The 20,340-nt window shown below is 35.9% G+C and overlaps 1 protein-coding gene and 1 pseudogene across 1 annotated transcript; both read right to left on the bottom strand.

The window, feature by feature from the left end:
• Positions 1–683: 683 nt before the first annotated feature.
• On the bottom strand, positions 684–5,194 carry LOC11406213 (putative disease resistance RPP13-like protein 1). The gene is made up of 2 exons (XM_003599356.3): positions 1,223–5,194; positions 684–873 (listed from the first exon to the last, which is right to left on the bottom strand). Exon 1 carries the CDS (start codon positions 4,990–4,992, stop codon positions 1,249–1,251), a length of 3,744 nt encoding a protein of 1,247 aa, XP_003599404.1. The 5' UTR covers positions 4,993–5,194; the 3' UTR covers positions 684–873; positions 1,223–1,248.
• Positions 5,195–5,952: 758 nt separating this feature from the next.
• Positions 5,953–6,962, bottom strand: LOC11406215 (uncharacterized; annotated as a pseudogene).
• Between the last annotated feature and the right edge of the window lie 13,378 nt (positions 6,963–20,340).

Genomic DNA, 20,340 nt, shown 5'->3' on the forward strand with positions numbered 1-20,340 from the left:
GAACATGATGATAAGGTCCTATGGCAAAGCAGGCATGTATGATAAAATCAAGAACGTGGATTTCATGGAGAGGTGGTTTTTCGCTCCGACAATTGTAACATATAATATCGTCACTGAAGTTTATGACACAGCATGAGAAATTGAGAAGATTTATATACACTCCAAAAACTTAATTCCATTTTTGCTGTGGGGGTGACGGTTGAAATTACATTTCCTGCTGTCAAAAGAAGTTTTGATTGTACATAGTTGAAGGAATTGATTGTAAAAAGAAGTTTTGGTCCTGACTTTCTAGATTTTGTAGCAGGTTTTGTATTAATCCCAATCAAAAATATTTTTTCTATAGCTTAAAATATATTAAAGTTCAATTATGTGAAAATGAATATGCATGCTAGATCAGTTTCTATTCTCTGCTCTTAACATTTTGCTTCCACTTTCTGTTTTCTCAAAATCCTGATTGGAATCACAGTTGATGAGAGAATTGTATTAGGCATTTAAAATGAAATAACAGGATAAGTATTAACTATTTGACCACATTATTTATTATTTTAGAAACAACAACAACTCACATTCTTCCACTAAAAGCTACAAATTAAGAATATTACAAACCCTACCGCATTCTAATCTATTAGACCAAATCATGCAGGTTATTTGGAAGAAACAAAACTGTTAATTCAACAAATGTATATAGGAATATGAATATTTAGAACCAATATTAATTCAACAAATGCATGGTTTTATCATATGAGCATTCACTTAAAGTTACAAATTAAGAATCACTTGAGGAAAAAAAAGTTACAAATTATAAATATTGCAAACCCTACAACATTGTATTTTGTCTGACCAGATCATCCACATAGCTAGGCCTTTGATCTCCTGAAAAGATGAAATAAACATTTTCCTTTGATTAGCTCCGAAGATATGATTGTTAAATTTTTTTTGTTGTAGAAAATGTTCTTTAGACAATTCCATTTGGACTACAGTTTAAAAAACATAATGAGATTAATGTAGCAGTTACAGCTTTATTTAACAAATGTGCATAAGATTTGATTCTGTGCAAAAAGTATACAAAATATTGAATTATGAGAAATCGCCAAATAAAAACTCAACCACTGAGAATTCGTCTTTAAAGATTAATTAGTTGCTAATATGAAAATATTTTGAGATATCTTTGGATTTGATTGTTATCACAATTAATGACTAGAGAGGTAAAAGAAAAACATACCTGAAAACGGGAACACAACTTGTCTATCATATTGTGATTTGGTCGTTTATTTTTATGACGGGGATGTGAGCAATTTTGGACCAATGTTCCTTCCTTTTATACCTTTCTTCTAACAATGGGCATCCCATAATGACCAGTCTCTTCAGAGAGGAAGGGAGGCTGTCTTCTGGTAATGACTCAAGCTTTTCACAATTAAAAAAATAGAGATTTTTGAGAGAGGAGAGGTGTCGAAGCCCATTTCCATCAAAGGACTTCATTTCAGAGAGATAATTGATACGTAGATGCACAAGGGAGATGGGTAGCAACGACTCCTTCATCAAGGTGTTAACTATATCATCATCCTTTCTAATACTCAAGCTTGACAGAGCTGTTAGATCTTGGAGACCCCATTCCGTAACCGGCGGTGTTATTCTTCGAGATGAAATCCAAATTGATTGTAATTTGAGAGGTAGACAAACTCCTTCACAAAATGACAACTCTCGACATCCCAAACTCAACCTTTCAAGAGCGGTGAGCATGTCCATCTTAAGCTTGACTTCAAATAATTCAATTGAAGCATGGGAGAAGATCTGAAGTGATTCGAGGCTCGACGACCGAGGTGAAGGACTTTCTGAAATACAAATGGAATCCAGATTCCTACAATTCAGTATCATAAGTGTTTGGAGGACAGGGAAACCATCAAGTGGAAAGGATATAAGTGAATCACAGCTACGATATAAATAAAGCCACACAAGTGATGTGTAATTGCTCCACATTTCAAGAGGAAGGAAGGATAAATTCTCACAGTATCTAATTTCAAGTGATTGCAATGAAGTGGGTAGACCACTTGAGGGAAATGCAGTGAGAGAAGAAAGAGAATCGAGTTCCAAGTGTGTAAGACAAGTGCTTCTCAGAATCAATTTTGGAACAGCTAATAACTTAACACATTCACGAATAACTACTTCTTGCATCATACACGGAGAATCACTCTCAAGCAATGACAGTTGGGAACTTTCACTCTCAAGCCCATTGATATTCATTTCTTTTATTGAAGACAACCAATGCAGAGTAGATGGTGTTTCCAATAGATGAGAACAACCTGATATTACAATTTCTTCTATGGAAGGAAGGTTGGTGGGCAAATGTCCCCTTAGTTCTGGACAATTACGTAACTCTATAGCCTTAAGTCGAGGAAAAGCAAATTTTATGCCTTCAAAGGGAATCCATTCATTCCAATTGAGCATGTTGTCGAACTTTATACGCTCAAGGGATGGGAATGGTTGGAAGGAAGAATTAGATCCTTCTTCAATCTTGGCATAATAGAACTCCGGGCCAATTGTCTCCAACATCTCCATACCACGTATTTCTATGTCCTTGAGAGAAGGTAACTGCCCTAGGGATGGAAGTGTCACACAATTTTCACAATTACTGATACTGAGAGATACCATGTTATAAAACGAAGAACTTCCCAACCAACTCGGAAAGCTTGTCCCACCATACAAGCAAATATGCAGGCTCTTCAAATTTATTGCTGGTTGCAACATATCCAACACAACTTTTACTTTTTGCAAGTCTTCACTTTGTTTTCCCCATATCAGCTCTAACTCCTCAATTTTCTCTTTGCCTTTCAGGTTTGCATCGTGTGCCTCTCTGGCATCAACAACATTATCTAGGTTCTTGATGGTAAGTTTTCCTTGTAGGTTTGGGAATTTCCTTAGCTCTTTGATACCTAACCCTACGTGGGGCTTACCCACTAAAAAGAGGGTGAGAGTTTGAAGGTTTTCTAGTCGCCCAATTTCCACAGGCAACTCATTTATATTAGTCCCACTTATATCAAGGTGACGTAAACTGACTAAATTTCCAATATGTACTGGCAATTCAGTAAGACTGTCACACCTTGATAAAATCAAGGTCTGTAAGTTGTAAAGGCTACATGTTGTATCAGGCAAGCTTTTGATGTTAGTGAAGGAGATATCTAGATACCGCAATTGCACCAAATTGCCAATTGAATCTGGTAATTTAGTGATGTTTGTATACCTCGATAGTGATAACACACGCAGCCTTTTTTGTGATGGGAGCAGATCATCAACCACCTTGAAGGATAAGTAGTTTTCATTGAATGAATGGGAGGAAGTGGATAGAAAGCTTCGCAAGCATTTGAAATTGTATAATTTCTCAAACTTCATGAAAATGTCATAGAATTTTTGGTTATATGAGAAGTGACGAACATTTTCAGGGATGTCATCGCATTCAAGCCTGTAACAACTTTTTCCTGATACGAATGTAGATAAATCATTGACAAGGTCATGCATGACAAACTTTTTTCCACAAGCATCATCGCTTAATTGTTGAATTAATGATCTCAATAACAATTCAGCAAAACAATCATTGCCTAATTCCTCCAAATCTTTTCCCCCTTGAGAACAATCAAGAAAGCCTTCTGCCATCCACAACAAAACCAATTGCTTCCTATCAAGTGGGCAATCCTTGGGAAAAATTGAACAATATGCAAAACATCTTTTCAAATGAGAGGGAAGATATTGATAACTCAAATGCAAAGCAGGAAGAATGTAATCATTAGGTAAGTTCCATACATTGCTGTTCAAAATGGATGTCCACTCTGTTACATCTACCTTTGAACGTAGAAGTCCTCCTATTGTTTTAGCAGCTATTGGCAATCCTCCACACTTTCTTGCAATCTTCCTGCCTATTTCTTCAAGGGTTGTGTTTGAACTATGGTGAAACTCATCACTACCCAATGCATGCTTTGAGAGTAAAGACCAACAGTCTTCATTCGATAGAAGTTTTAGTTCATGTATAGGAAATGTGCATGCTACCTTAGCAACTTTTCGTTGGCGCGTTGTTATAATCACCATGCTTCCGGGTTTTCCATCAATGAAGGGACTTACTAGTTCACCCCAATCATAATAATTGTCATTCCACAAATCATCCAACACAAACAAAAATCTTTTCTCCCTTGATTTTTTCTTTAACGCAACTCGAAGGACATCAAGATTATTGCTATCCCATGTTCTTGAAGTGACCGATTCAAGGAGAGACTTGGTTACTCTCAAAATATCAAAATCCTCAGACACACAAGCCCATGCCTTCAAATCAAAATGTTGTTGAACTTTTTCATCATTGTAAACAAGTTGTGCAAGGGTAGTTTTTCCTAAACCTCCCATGCCCAAAATTGCAACAACACCTATATTATTATGCGATGTGTCTGTCTCTGATAGCAACATGTTCATTATAGTGTCTTTATCATCCTTCCTACCCACCATGACAGATTCATTTACCACTGAACTTGAAGGTGTTCTACGAGAAACTCTACCACTTTTAGTTTGCAGACCAAGTATATCTTTATACTGTGCAAAGAATTGCAGGCTATCACACATGACCTTCATTTGAGAATTGATCTCTCTGTAGAAGGTGTTAAAAGGAGAAGAAAGGAAGTTCAACACCTGATTAGTTTTGTTTTGAGCTTTTGCATTCTCCACCTTGCATCGCAGGGAATCATAACTGATTTCATTGAGCAAGTCCTCAGCATCAAAGATAGCATCTTTCAAGTCATCAAGCCATTGCTTGACAGAAGGATTGATGATCTGCTTCTCCTCTGCATCATCCAGCACAACTTGAAGAGTGAGCAGTGTTGTTTTTAACTGCCTCAAGAGTGAGACATTGAGTTTGGTGTTTTTGATGTAATCAAGAAACTCTGTTGAAGCAAGTTTCTCAACTAAGGTCTGAACAGTTGCAGAGAGAAAAGCACCTCCTATCATAGTTGCAGCCATCTTCTGTTGATCTTGTAAAAGCAAATCAGCAACTAAGGTATGGAAGTTGTAGATAATAGTATGGAATTTTGATGGAAATTAAGAGCTATGAAAGATTTAGGGATAGCAGTAAGGAGCAAAGACTCAAAGAAGACTCGCTTGTGAGTGAATGGATAACACTAACAGTGCTGTTTTTGAATGGTTGGAAGTGCATATAGAAGTGCATATAGATATCTTTTCTTATCTATAATATGTATCATCCAACAGAAAAAATAAATGCTTGTTTGTGGACACACATTAGACTAAAGGAATTGGCATCTTTGAAGTTTGAATGATAAATTCTACTGTGGACCATTTCAATATATAGTCGATTGTGGATCAACTAGTATTTGAAAATTGTTTGAAACTTTAATGATGATAGTTATTGGCTTTTAGAAATAGAAGCTTATGATTCTCTTTGTCCTCGCCGCTAAGACAGTGACTTGATCGGTGTTAACTCAGACAAAAAAGAGAACGAAATTAGTCCAATAAATTTATTTTCCCCTTGGCTATTCAAAATGAAGCTGAACTGCTGGACCCAATGATAATAATTGAGGGCCACCTCTTTCCTATTAATATCATTTAAGGATATTTAGAACAATATGTTATCATCAGTAACAAGTCATTGATGAATGGTTCCAATGTACAAATAACAAAAGAAAGACAAAATGAAATATTGGTGTGGAGACAAGATTTTAATATTTTTGATGTGTTTCTCTGCCCTTGAAATTTCAGTTTAGTTTCACAAATCTAAATAAAAAATATTAAGAAAAGTCTTCGCTAAGGATTCTATATGATATTTAAAAACTTATGTATTAATGCCAAGTGATGTGAGCGGAAGGTTCAACCATTAATGTCAACTGCATTTGGCTAAGAACTTTAATTTCTTCCAAATGTTGTATAATGAAGAGAAGTTTATAATGGTATTAGTGTTCACTTACAGATATGATTTGAGAATATTACAATGTTTAGTACACTCTAATCTTGCTTGTGCAAATTATGTAGGATATACAATGATGTCGATATGATAAGAAAATACAGACTGAATACCCAAGTAAATCTAATCCTGTGGCAATGACGGCCGTTTTGCTCCTCTCAAATATTTTTACAAGAAGAATCATTACAATAACATGCCCCACTTAGGCCTTTCATGAAAATGAGACATTACATACATGATGATTAAGATAATTCAACAGTTGGAGTGCTAAAATAAAATGTCTATTGAGAGTTATGAAACGGAGTAACCGATGAGAGTTACTCATAGAGTGAGTGGAGGATCGCGACCATACCCCCTACATGATTATAGGGTTTATAATAGCTTTCAAAGCGAACATTCCGAAGAGAGAGGACCCTTTAAGCGCACGGTCAACAGAAGGTGACATATCATGAGGTGTGTTGCTAATGAACAATCCATATAAGCCCAAACCAAAAATCAACATAACAGTACCAGCAAGATAAACATCTGCAGCAATAGGATTCATTTATTTTATTGACATAGATAAGGCTAAATGTAAGTAAAAACTAAACCTTATCAGAAATTTGGACAAAAACCGAAGTAAAGTTGAAACTTCCAAATGAAAACAGAAAAAGAAAAAAGTTATTTTCATGTTCTTTGTTTAGATAATGATGGAGAATAATATTCTTCCCAATTGCTTCAACCAAGTGTAGAACCATCTTTCCGGCGTGAACTCCTTTGACACCACTTGACCAATAGACTTTGTATGTATCGACAATATAAACGCAACCCTAAAATGAAGCATGAATAGTTAATGTATGTTTTAGTTAATTTTTTTTTTTTGCTGAATCAAAAGCAAACAAAATCATGAGGAGATAGTTTGAAATCCTAACTAGGTTGGCACTCGACGGCTGCCCCATCCTCTACCACGTTGCTCATCTCTAAATAAATGTGGGGAGAGAGTACCACCAAATAACATCAACCAAGTTGTGACCATGATTTGCTAACTTATCTGTACAACAATTTCCTTCGCGAAAAATATGAGATGAAAGGATGGAAATGCCTCCATGCGTACACTTATGCCACATTTCAAAGAGAAAATGAAACTAACGAAGGGTTCCGGAAAGCCTGCAAAGCACTCTGGGAGTCCCTCTCCACCAAAAGATGACGCAGATGGTGTTGAATGGCAAATTCCAGAACCAACACAAAGCCAAATAACTCAGACTCAAAAACTGATTTTTGACCCAAATTGTAAGAAAAACAACCCAAAAAAGATCCTCGATAATCACGAAAAATGCCACCACAAGCAGCCAAGCCATCAACAACTGAACCATCCAAAATCAACTACACTAAGGAATGTGTTGAAGTACAGTCCGAAATCTTTCTTCTTCCTGATGACATTCTTGAATTGTGTTTGAATTGTCTTCCATTTGAAAGTCTCAAGAATGTTAGGCTTGCTTGCAAGAATTGGAGTTCCTTCCTTACTACCGAGAGAATCCTTCAAATAAAGGATACTAGATGCCAAAATCTATGGTTGTTTGTGTTTGGTGCTCTCATACAACCCTTTTCTGATTTAGATTATCATGTTAACATGATACATGCACTTGATCTCTGTTGTGTCAATGGCATAGTATAGATGCTGACATTCTCAAAGGAAGGTCCATGTTCTCTGTTGCTAGCATAAATGATGGAATAATCATTGTTGGAGGAAAATCAAATATTGGCAAAGTAGTAGGTCCAATTAAAGAACACAATGAGGTTGTTTTTTCTAGTGCTGTCACAATTTCCTGACTCATGATTCCCAATTGTTGAAAAGAAGATTTTTTTGTATCAATTTACAAGTACATTTTTTCGTTTTCAAGAAAAACATTCAATTGGAAGTTGATATGCTTATATATCATATATCACATTCAAGTACATTTTTTGTTTTCACCAGAAATAATAATTGCAATACATACATGCATGTTGGAATATTATAAGTAAAGACTTTAGTAGTCTTTGGCACTCAAAATAATTGATCCATATTTTGAAAAAGGTTTGTATAAACTCATGTTTTGGTTGGGATGAATGTTGACTACCATGATCTTTAACTTATTTCAATTATTCACTGTGACCTACGTGCAGTAATTTGACCATAACTCAAGTTCTATAAATTGTTTTGACGTCAGACCAACGACATTAGAAAGCTAACATCCATACCTACAACTTTCGTGTTTACACCTAAGACCAATTCTGTATCAATCAATACCAGTTTTTATTTCATATTCGGGGCAGAGATGAAAAGAAAAATCAGAAGAAAAAAAAAAACCTATATTATTCAACTTCACTTTCATTCAAAATCATCACAATCATCACTCTTAACCCTAATTCTCAAATTCTCAAAAACTAAATCTACAACATATTAAATACAATTTTCAGAATCATAGACTCAAGATTATTGAATGTTAGTCCCACCCTTACCTTAAGATTAACGATCGACAGCCTTTCCTCTTGGTTCTTCTCTTCTCTTGTTTTTCTCTGACTTCTCACTTTCTCCCTTTTTCTCCCAAAAACAGTTTGCACGAAATCCTTATTTTCTAATTCTCACTCTCTCCTTTTATAATAATCTTTAACCTACTTATTTTCTCTTAATTCCAAATATGCCCTACAAGTCTTAATATTCTATTCTAATATATATTATAAAATATTTCTATAACAAATAACAAATATATCTCTATAACAAATATATTTCTATAATATATATATTTCTACACCAAATAACATATATATTTCTAAACCAAATAACATATATATTATACTAACAAATACCAACATATAACATAACAAAATATCACTCATCTAATTTCCAAATCAGCTCCCACAACTTAATCTTATTTTATTTTCAAATCTTATTCTATTAAATAATAAAATAAGCCACTTAATAAATCACATAATCATATAAATATATTATAAACTTATTAAAACAATCAAATAAATCAAATTCAAAGAGGGCGTTACACCCACCCCCCATGATTTTAGATTCAATTTCAATAGTTTTGCTTCAAGAAATTTTGAGGATTTTGGCTTTCAAATTCAATATGAAAAAAATTAGGGTTTGAAGATTTTTGAATTGGGGAAGAACTGGACCATTTATAATTGGAGGATATTTTGGAGATTTTAAAGTGTAAATTACAGATTGTGTAATTAGGGTTTCAATGTTATACAATTAGATTTTAAAGTGTAATTAGGCTTTCAATTTCAATATATTTACTAAATCCAATTAATTTTATTTGTATGTGCATCTATAAATTTACGAGTATTTAAAATATGGTGTATTTTATTATATTTATGTGTATTTATTAAGATATTCATCCTATATTAATCCGTAATAAATTTTATTTGCAATATCAACATATAAGATGGTGTCAATTGAGATAGAGCCATGAACTATAAATTGTTAATCCAAAAAAATGGAAATCGAAAACAAAATGAAAAAGTTAGTAGGTCTCAGATGGAGTCACGTAAAACTTTCAATATAAGACTAGCTACAATGGGGTGTTGAATTTGGGATTCAACATGTTGAAGCCATGCAATGAGGGGTGTTGAAAGAAGGAAAAATCTGAGTTGGAGGAGGGAAGTGATGAAAGAGTTCAACTAGTTGAATGCCTGCCACGGGGGACAGCTGTCGCGTGTAACACCCCGTTACCCAAATGTAAATAAATAACAAATAATCATCAGAGTAATTCACCAAAAACGGGTATGCCACATTTCAAAAATCAAAATTCTTAAATAGCATATGAAACTATTTAATTAAACCACTTGATAAAAATGAAAACATAGCAGCGGAATGGTTTTCAAATCCAACAACAGCCTACGGCATTAAAGGCCTTAGCATAATTCAACAACATTGTTCAAAAGATAATAAAGGCTCCACATCACAAATCCAAAATTCGATACATGGAAAAGAAACAACAATGATATAAATAACAGTTCCCATCCCACGTATCAGAGCCCTAAACACGACTCTTGAGCCACCACCGACTACTCAGGATCACCTGCAAGTTACCCATAGGAAGGGCAACATTTTCAAGCAGAAGGGGTGAGATTCACAACAATAAACATAGATAATAAATCTTCAATTGAATCTAACACCCTAAAACTTCAGTATATCATCTTGCAAATATTAATAATTTATTCACAAGTCACAACAACATCATCATAATAATCCACTTAATAAGTATGTATACAATGTACATATTACCACAACATTAACAATACAACATGATCACAATGAATATATATAAATAAATGTATATTCAACATCAACATCATCCATCAGATAAAACTGAAACAACAACCAAGACTCATGCAAATGACATGACCACTGCTAAGACACCATCTTAGACTTCTTAATGAAATGCATTATGCATGTGATACCAATCAGGACCGAAGCCCTCACCGCTTTTGAATGGTTAAAGCATTCATCAGGACCGAAGCCCTCACCGCTGTTGAGCAACTAGTACTCCAGGACCGAAGCCCTCACCGCTGTTTTTATGCATATGCAATGGACCTACTTGTGTATATCTACATACAACTGACCATGCAATGCAACTCCATGTGACTCCACTTAAACGACATGTATGATTAATAATTAAAACATACAATGCATTCCTCATCATCAATCAACAACCAACAGAGATTCAACCATTCAGAATGATGCACAATTAAATATAATTATGCTTAAACAACAACACTCAAACCTTATCATCCAAGCAAGCAAAACTGCACTCAAAACTGCACAGCTCGCCTCGCGAGCACATCTGCTCGCCACGGCGAGTTCACAGAAACACTAGCTCGCCATGGCGAGTTCAAGGCGAACTCGAGGCGAGTGGAAATCAGGTACTCTCGGGAAAAAGTGACATTTTCTCACTCAAACTCCAATTCTAAGTTCCCTATTCATCTTTTTAACCCAAAACTTCCACCATTCATCATTAATATCATCTAGATACCTTAATCCATTCCCAAAACATCTTATAACAACTTTTCAAAAATCACATTTTTCTGGGATTGCTCGCCATGGCGAGTTGGACTGCTCGCGAGGCGAGTGATGAAGTTGCTCACTCGCGAAGCGAAGCACGAATGCTCGCGAGGCGAGCGATGAACTTCTGTACGGGCAGAAAACTGGTTTTTCCCCAAAATCCCATTTTTCTTCCAATCACTCCCCAAATCAGTTTACAGATACAAAATTAAGCGTTCTATGCAACCAGAAACCAATTTTTAACATCAAATTCAGGCTTACAACTTCAAAAATCTCATTTTCAACATAACACCCAAAATCCCCAAATTTCACTAAAACCTGTTAAACTCAAAATCAGAATCTAAAATCTACACTATTGAAGTAAACCCTACCCTTACCTTAAATTTGCAGAAGAAATGTGCAGCAAAAATCCACTCTTGGTTCCTCCTTGGTTCTCTCTTGTTTGCTCCCAAAAACTGCTTCTACGTAAAACTGATTCTAACTTCTCTGTATAACTTCCCTCTTAAAAGTAACTCCCTTCTATTTTCATTTAACTCCCTTTAATTATAATAAATATTAAATAACTCCCCTAACTCCAAAGTAACTAATATTTCATACTTATTCTAATTATTATTAAATAAACCATATAATAAAATAATACACCACATAATTCACCCAAAATCACACATATATATATAAACATATGCATATATTCCACATAAATCACCAAACCATCATATATAAATGTATATATACTCCACATAGTTTAAAATTAATTAAATAAATCACTAGGGCGTTACAACTCTCCCCAAATTACAGAATTTCGTCCTCGAAATCTTACCTCAAGCAAACAACTCCGGATACGACTCTCCAGCTCCCAAGTCAAACTTTCACCAGCCGCTCCACCCCAAACGACTCTCACAAGAGGTATCTCTTTACCTCTCAAAGACTTCACCTTTCTGTCATCAATCCTCAATGGCATAGTCTCAACCGTCAGGCTGTCCCTAACCTGCACGTCATCATCCCTCGGGATCACATGAGAAGGATCCGCAACATACTTCCGAAGCTGAGAAACATGAAACACATCGTGCAAGTTCGAAAGGTGTGGTGGCAAACCAACTCTATATGCCACTGTACCAACTCTCTCTGAAATCTGATACGGACCAATGAATTTAGGAGTCAACTTTCTCGACTTCAAAGCACGACCGACACCCGTCAAAGGAGTGACCCTCAGAAAAACATGATCACCCTCCTGAAACTCAAGATCCTTTCTTCGCTTGTCATGGTAACTCTTCTGTCGACTCTGCGAAGCTTTCATCTTTTCTCTTATCAACCTGACTTTCTCAGTAGTCTCATGAACTAAATCCGGTCCCAACACAATACTTTCACCCGACTCAAACCAGCACAAAGGAGTCCTACACCTCCGACCATACAAGGCTTCGAACGGTGCCATACCAATACTCGAGTGATAGCTGTTGTTATAAGTGAACTCAATCAAAGGCAAGTGACTGTCCCAAGCTCCACCTTGCTCAAGCACACACACCCTCAACAAATCTTCCAATGATTGAATTGTCCTCTCCGACTGACCATCTGTTTGAGGATGATAAGCCGAACTCAACCTCAACTTCGAACCCAAGGCGTCCTGCAAACATTTCCAGAACCTAGAAGTGAACCTCGGATCTCTATCCGACACAATACTAACGGAACACCATGAAGCTTCACCACACTGTGAATATAAATCTCTGCTAACTGCGCTACCGGATAACTGATATTGATAGGAATGAAGTGTGCCGACTTCGTCAACCGGTCGACAACAACCCAAATAGCGTCATGCCCCCTCGGAGTGTTCGGTAAACTCGTCACAAAATCCATAGAGATACTGTCCCACTTCCACTCCGGTACATCTAACGGTGTCAACAACCCTGCAGGCTTCTGATGCTCAACCTTAGACTTCTGACAAATCAAACAGGCATAAACAAACTGAGCAACATCTCTTTTCAAACCGGACCACCAAAACAATTTCTTCAAATCATGGTACATCTTTGTAGCCCCCGGGTGAATACTCAACCTACTCTTGTGACTCTCCTCAAGAATCAACTTCTTCAACTCTTCATTGTCAGGAATACAAACTCTACCTCTGAACCTCAGCACACCCTGATCATCAACCTTAAAATCACTATCCTCAGTGTCATTACCAGAAGTCATCAAATCAACAAACTTCAAACTTTTATGATCACTGAACACCTCAAATCTGGAACCGTACAAATAATGCCTCCAGATTTTCAAAACAAAAACCACTGCAGCTAACTCCAAGTCATGTGTAGGATAATTCTTCTCATGAACACGCAATTGCCTAGAAGCATATGCTACCACCTTACCATCTTGCATCAGAACACCACCTAGGCCCAGCTTAGATGCATCACAATACACAACAAACGGTTCTTCTGGTTTAGGCAAAATCAAAACAGGAGCAGTTGTCAGTCTTCGCTTCAACTCATTGAAACTACTCTCACACTGAGCATCCCACACAAAAGACTTACCCTTACAGGTCAACTGTGTCAACGGAAGAGCCAATTTCGAAAACCCTTCTATGAACCTGCGGTAATAACCAGCCAAACCCAGAAAACTTCTGATCTCAGTTACCGACTTCGGAGTCTCCCATTGTGATACCGCATCAACCTTTGAAGGATCCACTGCAATACCACTACCAGAAATAATGTGACCCAGAAAGCTCACTTCACTTAACCAGAACTCACATTTTGACAACTTAGCATACAACCTCTTTTCCTTCAACACTTGCAATACAATTCTCAGATGCCCTGCATGCTCTTCCTCGTTCTTGGAATAAATCAAGATATCATCAATGAACACCACAACAAACTTATCTAGAAAAGCATGGAAGATTCGATTCATGTACTGATGAAGGATTTTTACCTCTCATAAAACTATTTACACGTAAGTATATATAGGATCGTGTCCACAGGGAGTTGCGTATTTCATAAGCATTTTCACAATATTTGTCACGTTAAGTGTTTGGGTATAAATTGTTTGTTTGTGTAAAACTATTTTCCTAATCAACATGAAAGTAAAGCGAGAAGAGATAGGGCTATTTCGCTTGCGGTCAGAGACATCAACCAAGCGTAACAGCTGCAATCTCTCGATCGATTAACGGATTCTAGCTTTTTAAACTATATTATCACAATCACTCGACAATATCATTCGTGTCCAAATGATATCGTTATTTCTAAGGGATCGTTTAAACATCGATTTCCCAAACATTTAAACGATCACAAAGTCGATTGGGTAGTTTAATCGACGATTTCCCAACCGATTAAATTACCCAAAAGCATTAAGTCCTAGATTAAAAGTGATTATCAAATATTAACATCCATGTCTAGAGTGATAACTTAAGATAGATTGTTATTCTATTTCTAGATTCAAAAGTATGTGTCCATATCATTTTGAATCTCAATAAAACAATACAAGCAAGAATAACAACAATATTGAATAAATAAGCTAGAACCATATATTAAAAGATCAAAGGATTACATAATAGCTTGTTTGAATACCTCAAAACTACAAGAGTAGATGTAGCTACATATGTCTATGATAGCTTTGCAAAGGATGAAGAAAGGGTGAAGATTCCATGACAAGATCCATGATGTCTCAACAAATCTTGGCTCGAATCTACTCCTAACTACCTTGCTTTGTGTTTCTCTCTCTAGAAAAGCCCTAGTCTCTCTCTAAAACCAGAAAAATATGAATAAAAATGTAATAATATATCATGGAAAGAGAAGAGAAAACTATTTATATGGGCTGACTGCGTGTCAGCACGCTTAAGCGTGCTAAGGTCGCTTAAGCGAGCTACCAAAAATATCTTCCTTTGGCCAATTGGGAGCTGCCACGTGTGCCTTATCGTATTAATCTGATGAACTTCGCTTAAGCGTGTGAGAAGCGAGCTGAAAGCGTGCAAATCTGGTACTCACTGGACAAACTTCGCTTAAGCGTGACACAGGTCGCTTAAGCGTGCAGCTCTTTTCTTCATAAGCATGCTGCAAGCGTCTGGAAAAGCGAAGATCTTGATGCTCTCTGGAGCTGGTTCGCTTAAGCGAACAGGAGGTCGCTTAAGCGACCATCTCTTGGTTCAGGAAGTTCTTTCTTGGTCCTTGCTTGTCGTTTCCTGCATAAATTGGGTAGTGTTATACCCTGTTTTTGGACCTAAAAATACTGGGCCCAATTTCGTTTCAAACTTTGTCAATTATTAAATTTCAACTGCACAGTTCAAATTGTCTCTGCCTCGCAGTATTTTCAATCACAATTTCATCTATGTTTTTCTTGCATAAAACCTTTTGAAATGTCTTTACTTGTCTTATAAGTCATTCAAAAGTGTCTCTGAATCATTACATTGCTTTTTTCTACAGTTTATTTCAAAATTTGCAAAAAAGTCATACAGAAGGGTATTTTGGTCATTTCCTGCAGTGGGACCCATTTTCATCCTTGTGACTGTCTCCGAGTCTTTTCAAATTGTTTTTAAACATTTCATCAGTAAGCCTTATCAAATTCATTTCAAACTTGCATCCGAGTCAGTGTCAAGTCGATTTGATTCTGTTTAGGTCATTTTTAGCCCTAGGGGCATTTTGGTCATTTCACACAAAATTTTGGCATAGAGAGGTTACTTTGAAGTACCTCATTTAGGTCATTGGTTCGTTTTAGTCCGTTTTGTCAATTTTATTTTAGTTTCACTTTACGTTTTGTCAGGTTACCAATTTTATTCCAATTTTATTTTTTATTTTATTTTACATTTTAGTCCCCAAAGAGGTCCAAAATTGCATTCCAGTCCAATTTTCTTTCCAATATACATTTCAGTCCTTTTTGGTTAATTGCAGTTTAGTCCTCAATTTCTTTGTTTTTGCAGAAAGGTCCAAATTTCTTTTTTGTCCAAGGCCGTGCCACTCTTATACAATTCCAGGTGTCACCTTTTTATTGGATCTCAAGTACACATGTCAACTATAAATACAGTGAGTCAGATTCAGAGCCATTAATTACACGCCAACTCATAAACACAAACTCAATTTTCTCTTTCTCAGCAATTGGATCAAGACAGAAAAGTTTCTCAGAATCTCTCAAGAACACCAAGAACACAAAACCCTAACCGTTTTCCAGAAATCAAAATTCATCAGAATCAACAGTTTTTTGGATCAATTCTCAGAGATTCTGTGGAATCTTCATCATTGGATTGATCGTTCTCTGCAATTCCAAACGCGAGCTCGCATTGAAGCAAGCTCAAGCGTTGATCACAGAGCGTGAAAAGAAGAAGGAAAGAAGCAGAATCTGCAGAATCTGGACCGGTGAAGCAAGCAGAAGAATCAAGAATCATCAGAAAACACAGAATCAAGTTTTTCCAAAGATTTCCTCCATTAAAGGTTTCAACCAAAACCTTAGGTAAAACTCAGAATCTCTTCTCAGAAAATAATATCATAGTTTAACCCTGTAAAAAATCACGCAAGCAAGCATATCAAAAAAATTTCCAGAATTCAAAGAAAACCGTAACCGTAAGCACGAAACCTAGATCCATAAGGATCTAAGTTTTGAAAACAAGAACGAATACCAGAAGAGTAATCAAACGACGAAACGATGTAGATCTTTAAAGATCTAAACGTTTTTGTTCAAAAATCAAAAATCATTTCAAAACCGTATAAAGTTTTTCCAAGATCTACGTCGTTTCAAGCTGTGTTTGGAAAAATAATTGCTGGATTCGTGTTTAGGGTTAAAGGACGAATCAAAAGATGCAAGAATCTTTGAAATCTGGAAAATTAGGTCACCGGAAACTGCATGAACTCGCCGGAGAAGATGAAGTTTCCGGCGGACCTTCAAGGTCTCCGCCGTAGCTTCATCCTCGCCGGCGGCGAGGTTAGAGAGAGGTGAGAGACGAGAGAAGAGAGAAGAGCTAGAGAGAGAATGAGAGCAGCAAAATGAAATAAACCGGAGCTCCTTCCTTTTTATAAGCCAGCGAACCAGACCGGTCCAGTCCGGTCCATTCTCCTTTGATTCCTGGCCGTTTGATCTAGGGTTTCAGGATCCTGGATCAATCGTATGGTTCCTGTGCAACCGGATCTTTTAGGTTTGGGCTTTGGGTTTGGGCTCAAGTTTCTTTTACGTTTTTTTGCTTTTTTGCTACCTGCACCCTGTTTCTTTGCTATTTGAACCTCTGCATACTTAATTTTTCTTAATAAAATTTCTAAAAAAATTATCACATGTTTCTTGATGTATTTTCATGCTTTTGTGATACTTTTCAATAGTTTTAAAAATGGTAAAAATACATGTGATATTTTCTCGTTTAATTAGGTATTTTGATACAAATTTGTGCATTTTTTAGTAGTGCATTCTCTCAAAAGATGATGGCATATGTTGTGAATGATTAATAGGCAATTTTATGATAAATTTGTTGCTGATCCTATGTGTGGCTTGCTGCTTGTGAATATGAATCTTATTTTTCTTCTTGCCTTGCAATTAGTATGTGTTTTAATAATAAATAAGGTGCAAAATGTCTTGAAAATGTGTCATGTGTAACGCCCTAGTCATTATTTTATTATTTTTGGAATTATTTAGAGTCTTTTATGCATTTTATAAAATATGTGTGCTTTGTTTGGTGTATAATATTTATTTATATAATTTATTTAATATAAATAGAATAATAGAGATAATAGAATTATTTAGGAGGTTAGGGATTAATTAGAAATTAATAGTAATAAGGGAGGGTTTAATGAAAAAAAAAGGAGGTTATGGTTTTGGAAAGTCAAGGAAAGAAAAAGGAGTGAAAACTGTTTTAACGTAAAAACAAGTGGGGAAGAGAAAAGCTAAGGCAAGGGAGAAGACCAAGAGAGAAGAACTAGAAAATCGATTGTTGAGCTTTCTTTGTCTTTGCAATTCTAAGGTAAGGGTGGGATTATCTTTCAATGATTATAATGTATAATTTCTGAAAAGTAATCTAATTGAATAGTTTTTAAGAATAATATGAAAATTAGGGTTTGATGATGATTCTGATGGAATGGGTAAAGATGATGTTAGTTTTTCTCGGAATTTAACGTTAAGAATGAAAGCTTAACCCATGTTGTTGCTGCAATCCATTAATTGATTGAATTTTTGATGAATTGTATGAATTGATGAATATTTGTATGTTGGTAGAATGTTTCTGTAATCGTTGCTGCTGATGGTTGAATTGTGTATTCTTTATTAGGCCTAGTTGTATATAGGACCTGTAAACATCTATTGGAAAACATTTTGGGTGATCAGGGGATTAAAATGGGGTTTTTGGAGTGAGAAGGAGTCTGAAACCGTAGGTTTTGCACTGCCCAGATGAATGGTCGCTTAAGCGAAGCACCCGTCGCTTAAGCGAGCATTCAAGCAAGCTGCCCAGAATGCGATTTTACCCGTTCGCTTAAGCGAACTGTGAGCGAACTAGTAAGCGAAAATTAAGTTTGATTCTGCCAAGAATTCGCTTAAGCGAATGGTAAGCGACTCTGTGAGCGAAAAACCATTTTGATTCTGTCCAAATTTCGCTCAAGCGAACTTGTGAGCGAACCGTGAGCGAACCTGAACCTAGATTTTCCTGTAGCTGGTCGCTTAAGCGAACTGGGTCTTAGTTAACCTTTTCTGAATTTTGCTTCGTGCACTAGGGGTTCCTTTTTTAGTACTTCTAAGTGTTTTCTTTAGCTTGTATAACCCTTGTATAGGTATTAAATCTTGATTATACTGCAACGTTAAATTGATTGATTAATCTTGTGAATTTTGGAGAGTTTGTAATTGCATTAAAGGGTGGTGAGTCATATAAGTACATATGCATTTGTTGTCGAGTTGTATGCAGATATACACAAGTGGAGTCAGTTGCATAAGCATAAAAACGATGAGAACTTCGGTTCTGGAACGCTTTGTCGTTCAAAACGATGGAACACGATGTTGTTCAAAACGATGTTAACGATGAGGACTCATGTCCTGATAAAAGAATGCTTTAACCATTCTATAACGATGAGAGCTTCGGCTCTGAAATGGTACCACATGCATAATTGCATTAGTTGAGGAGTCTTAGTAGAGTTGTCGTGTCTTGCATGAGTCGTAGAAGTGAAGTCGAGCAGTTGCATGAGTCAAAGTTACTGTTGACATTATTGATGAATGAATGAAGTTGTTAATGAATGTTATATTATGATTGTTGAATGATTATGATGATAGGGTGTTAGATTCATTTATGTTATTATATATTATTATTATTGTTTGAGAATCTCACCCCTTCTGTTTGAATGTTGCCTCGACCGTGGGTAACGTGCAGGTGATTCCGAGTAGTAGGTGTGGTGGCTCACAAAGTTTAGGGCTCTGATACGTGGGATGGGGTTTTATTATTTGAATTCTTTTCTATGTATCAACTTTGAATTATAACTGATGTAGTTATTTGGTGATCGACTGTTATGTTGAAATGGCCTTTATGCCAAGAATAATTATTGTAGAATGAATGATGATGAAAATAATCCGCTGCGAGTTAATGACAATTTTATGAACGACGTTTGATTAAATAGATTTTTATATATCCTCTATTTAACCATTTTTAAATGAAGAAATGTAGCATGCTCGTTATGATTACTCTGATTATTTTGTATTATTACTATTTAAGTAATTTTGGGAAACGGGGTGTTACATCATGAGTTTTAGCTTGAATATGTCCTATTAATTCTCACCTTATGGCACAAAGCAAGACTTCTAAAAATTTGCCATAATGAAGGGATCATAGGTCATGCACATGCTAGAGTTTTAGGGCCACTTTCATGCACATTTTGTCACTTTATTAGTCTCTTTTATGTCTTTCCTCTTAATATTTTTGTGCACTTCTTTTATTCTAGGCTTCATTTTACTAACTATTTCATCTCATGTGTCATACATTTCATAGCATTCCACTACCTCCTCCACTTTCTTTAGCTTAGCATTTATTTTTGCAAATTTTAATTCATTTGGTGATGTAATTTGTTATCATTGGTTTGTAGCTTGGCAAAGGGGCCATAGAATGTATTTAGGCAATTTTTGTAATATGGACTATGGACACTATGACGCACCGACACGCACACACTCACCCTAGATGTATGTTTAGGATTGTATGCATAGATGTATGGCTAGGATTGCATGATTAGGTGAACGTTTAGTTTCGAACACTTAGAGAAAATCCAACTTTTTTCCAAAAATACGCAAATAAATTCACTTCAAATATTTTTATAAAAAATGGAGTCAAAACTCCAATAACTTTTCCCTTTTATTTTCTTAAGTAAAATTTCTAACAAATCTTAACTATACTTGGACTTTATTTTGAAAAAGACTAATTCCACCTCACCTTTTCCAA

This window comes from Medicago truncatula, chromosome 3 (genome assembly GCF_003473485.1).
Source record: "Medicago truncatula cultivar Jemalong A17 chromosome 3, MtrunA17r5.0-ANR, whole genome shotgun sequence".
NCBI lineage: Eukaryota > Viridiplantae > Streptophyta > Magnoliopsida > Fabales > Fabaceae > Medicago > Medicago truncatula.

Bases quoted from the DNA above. Each gene is read 5' to 3' on its own strand.
- LOC11406213 (XM_003599356.3), bottom strand. From the start codon at position 4,992: ATGGCTGCAACTATGATAGGAGGTGCTTTTCTCTCTGCAACTGTTCAG.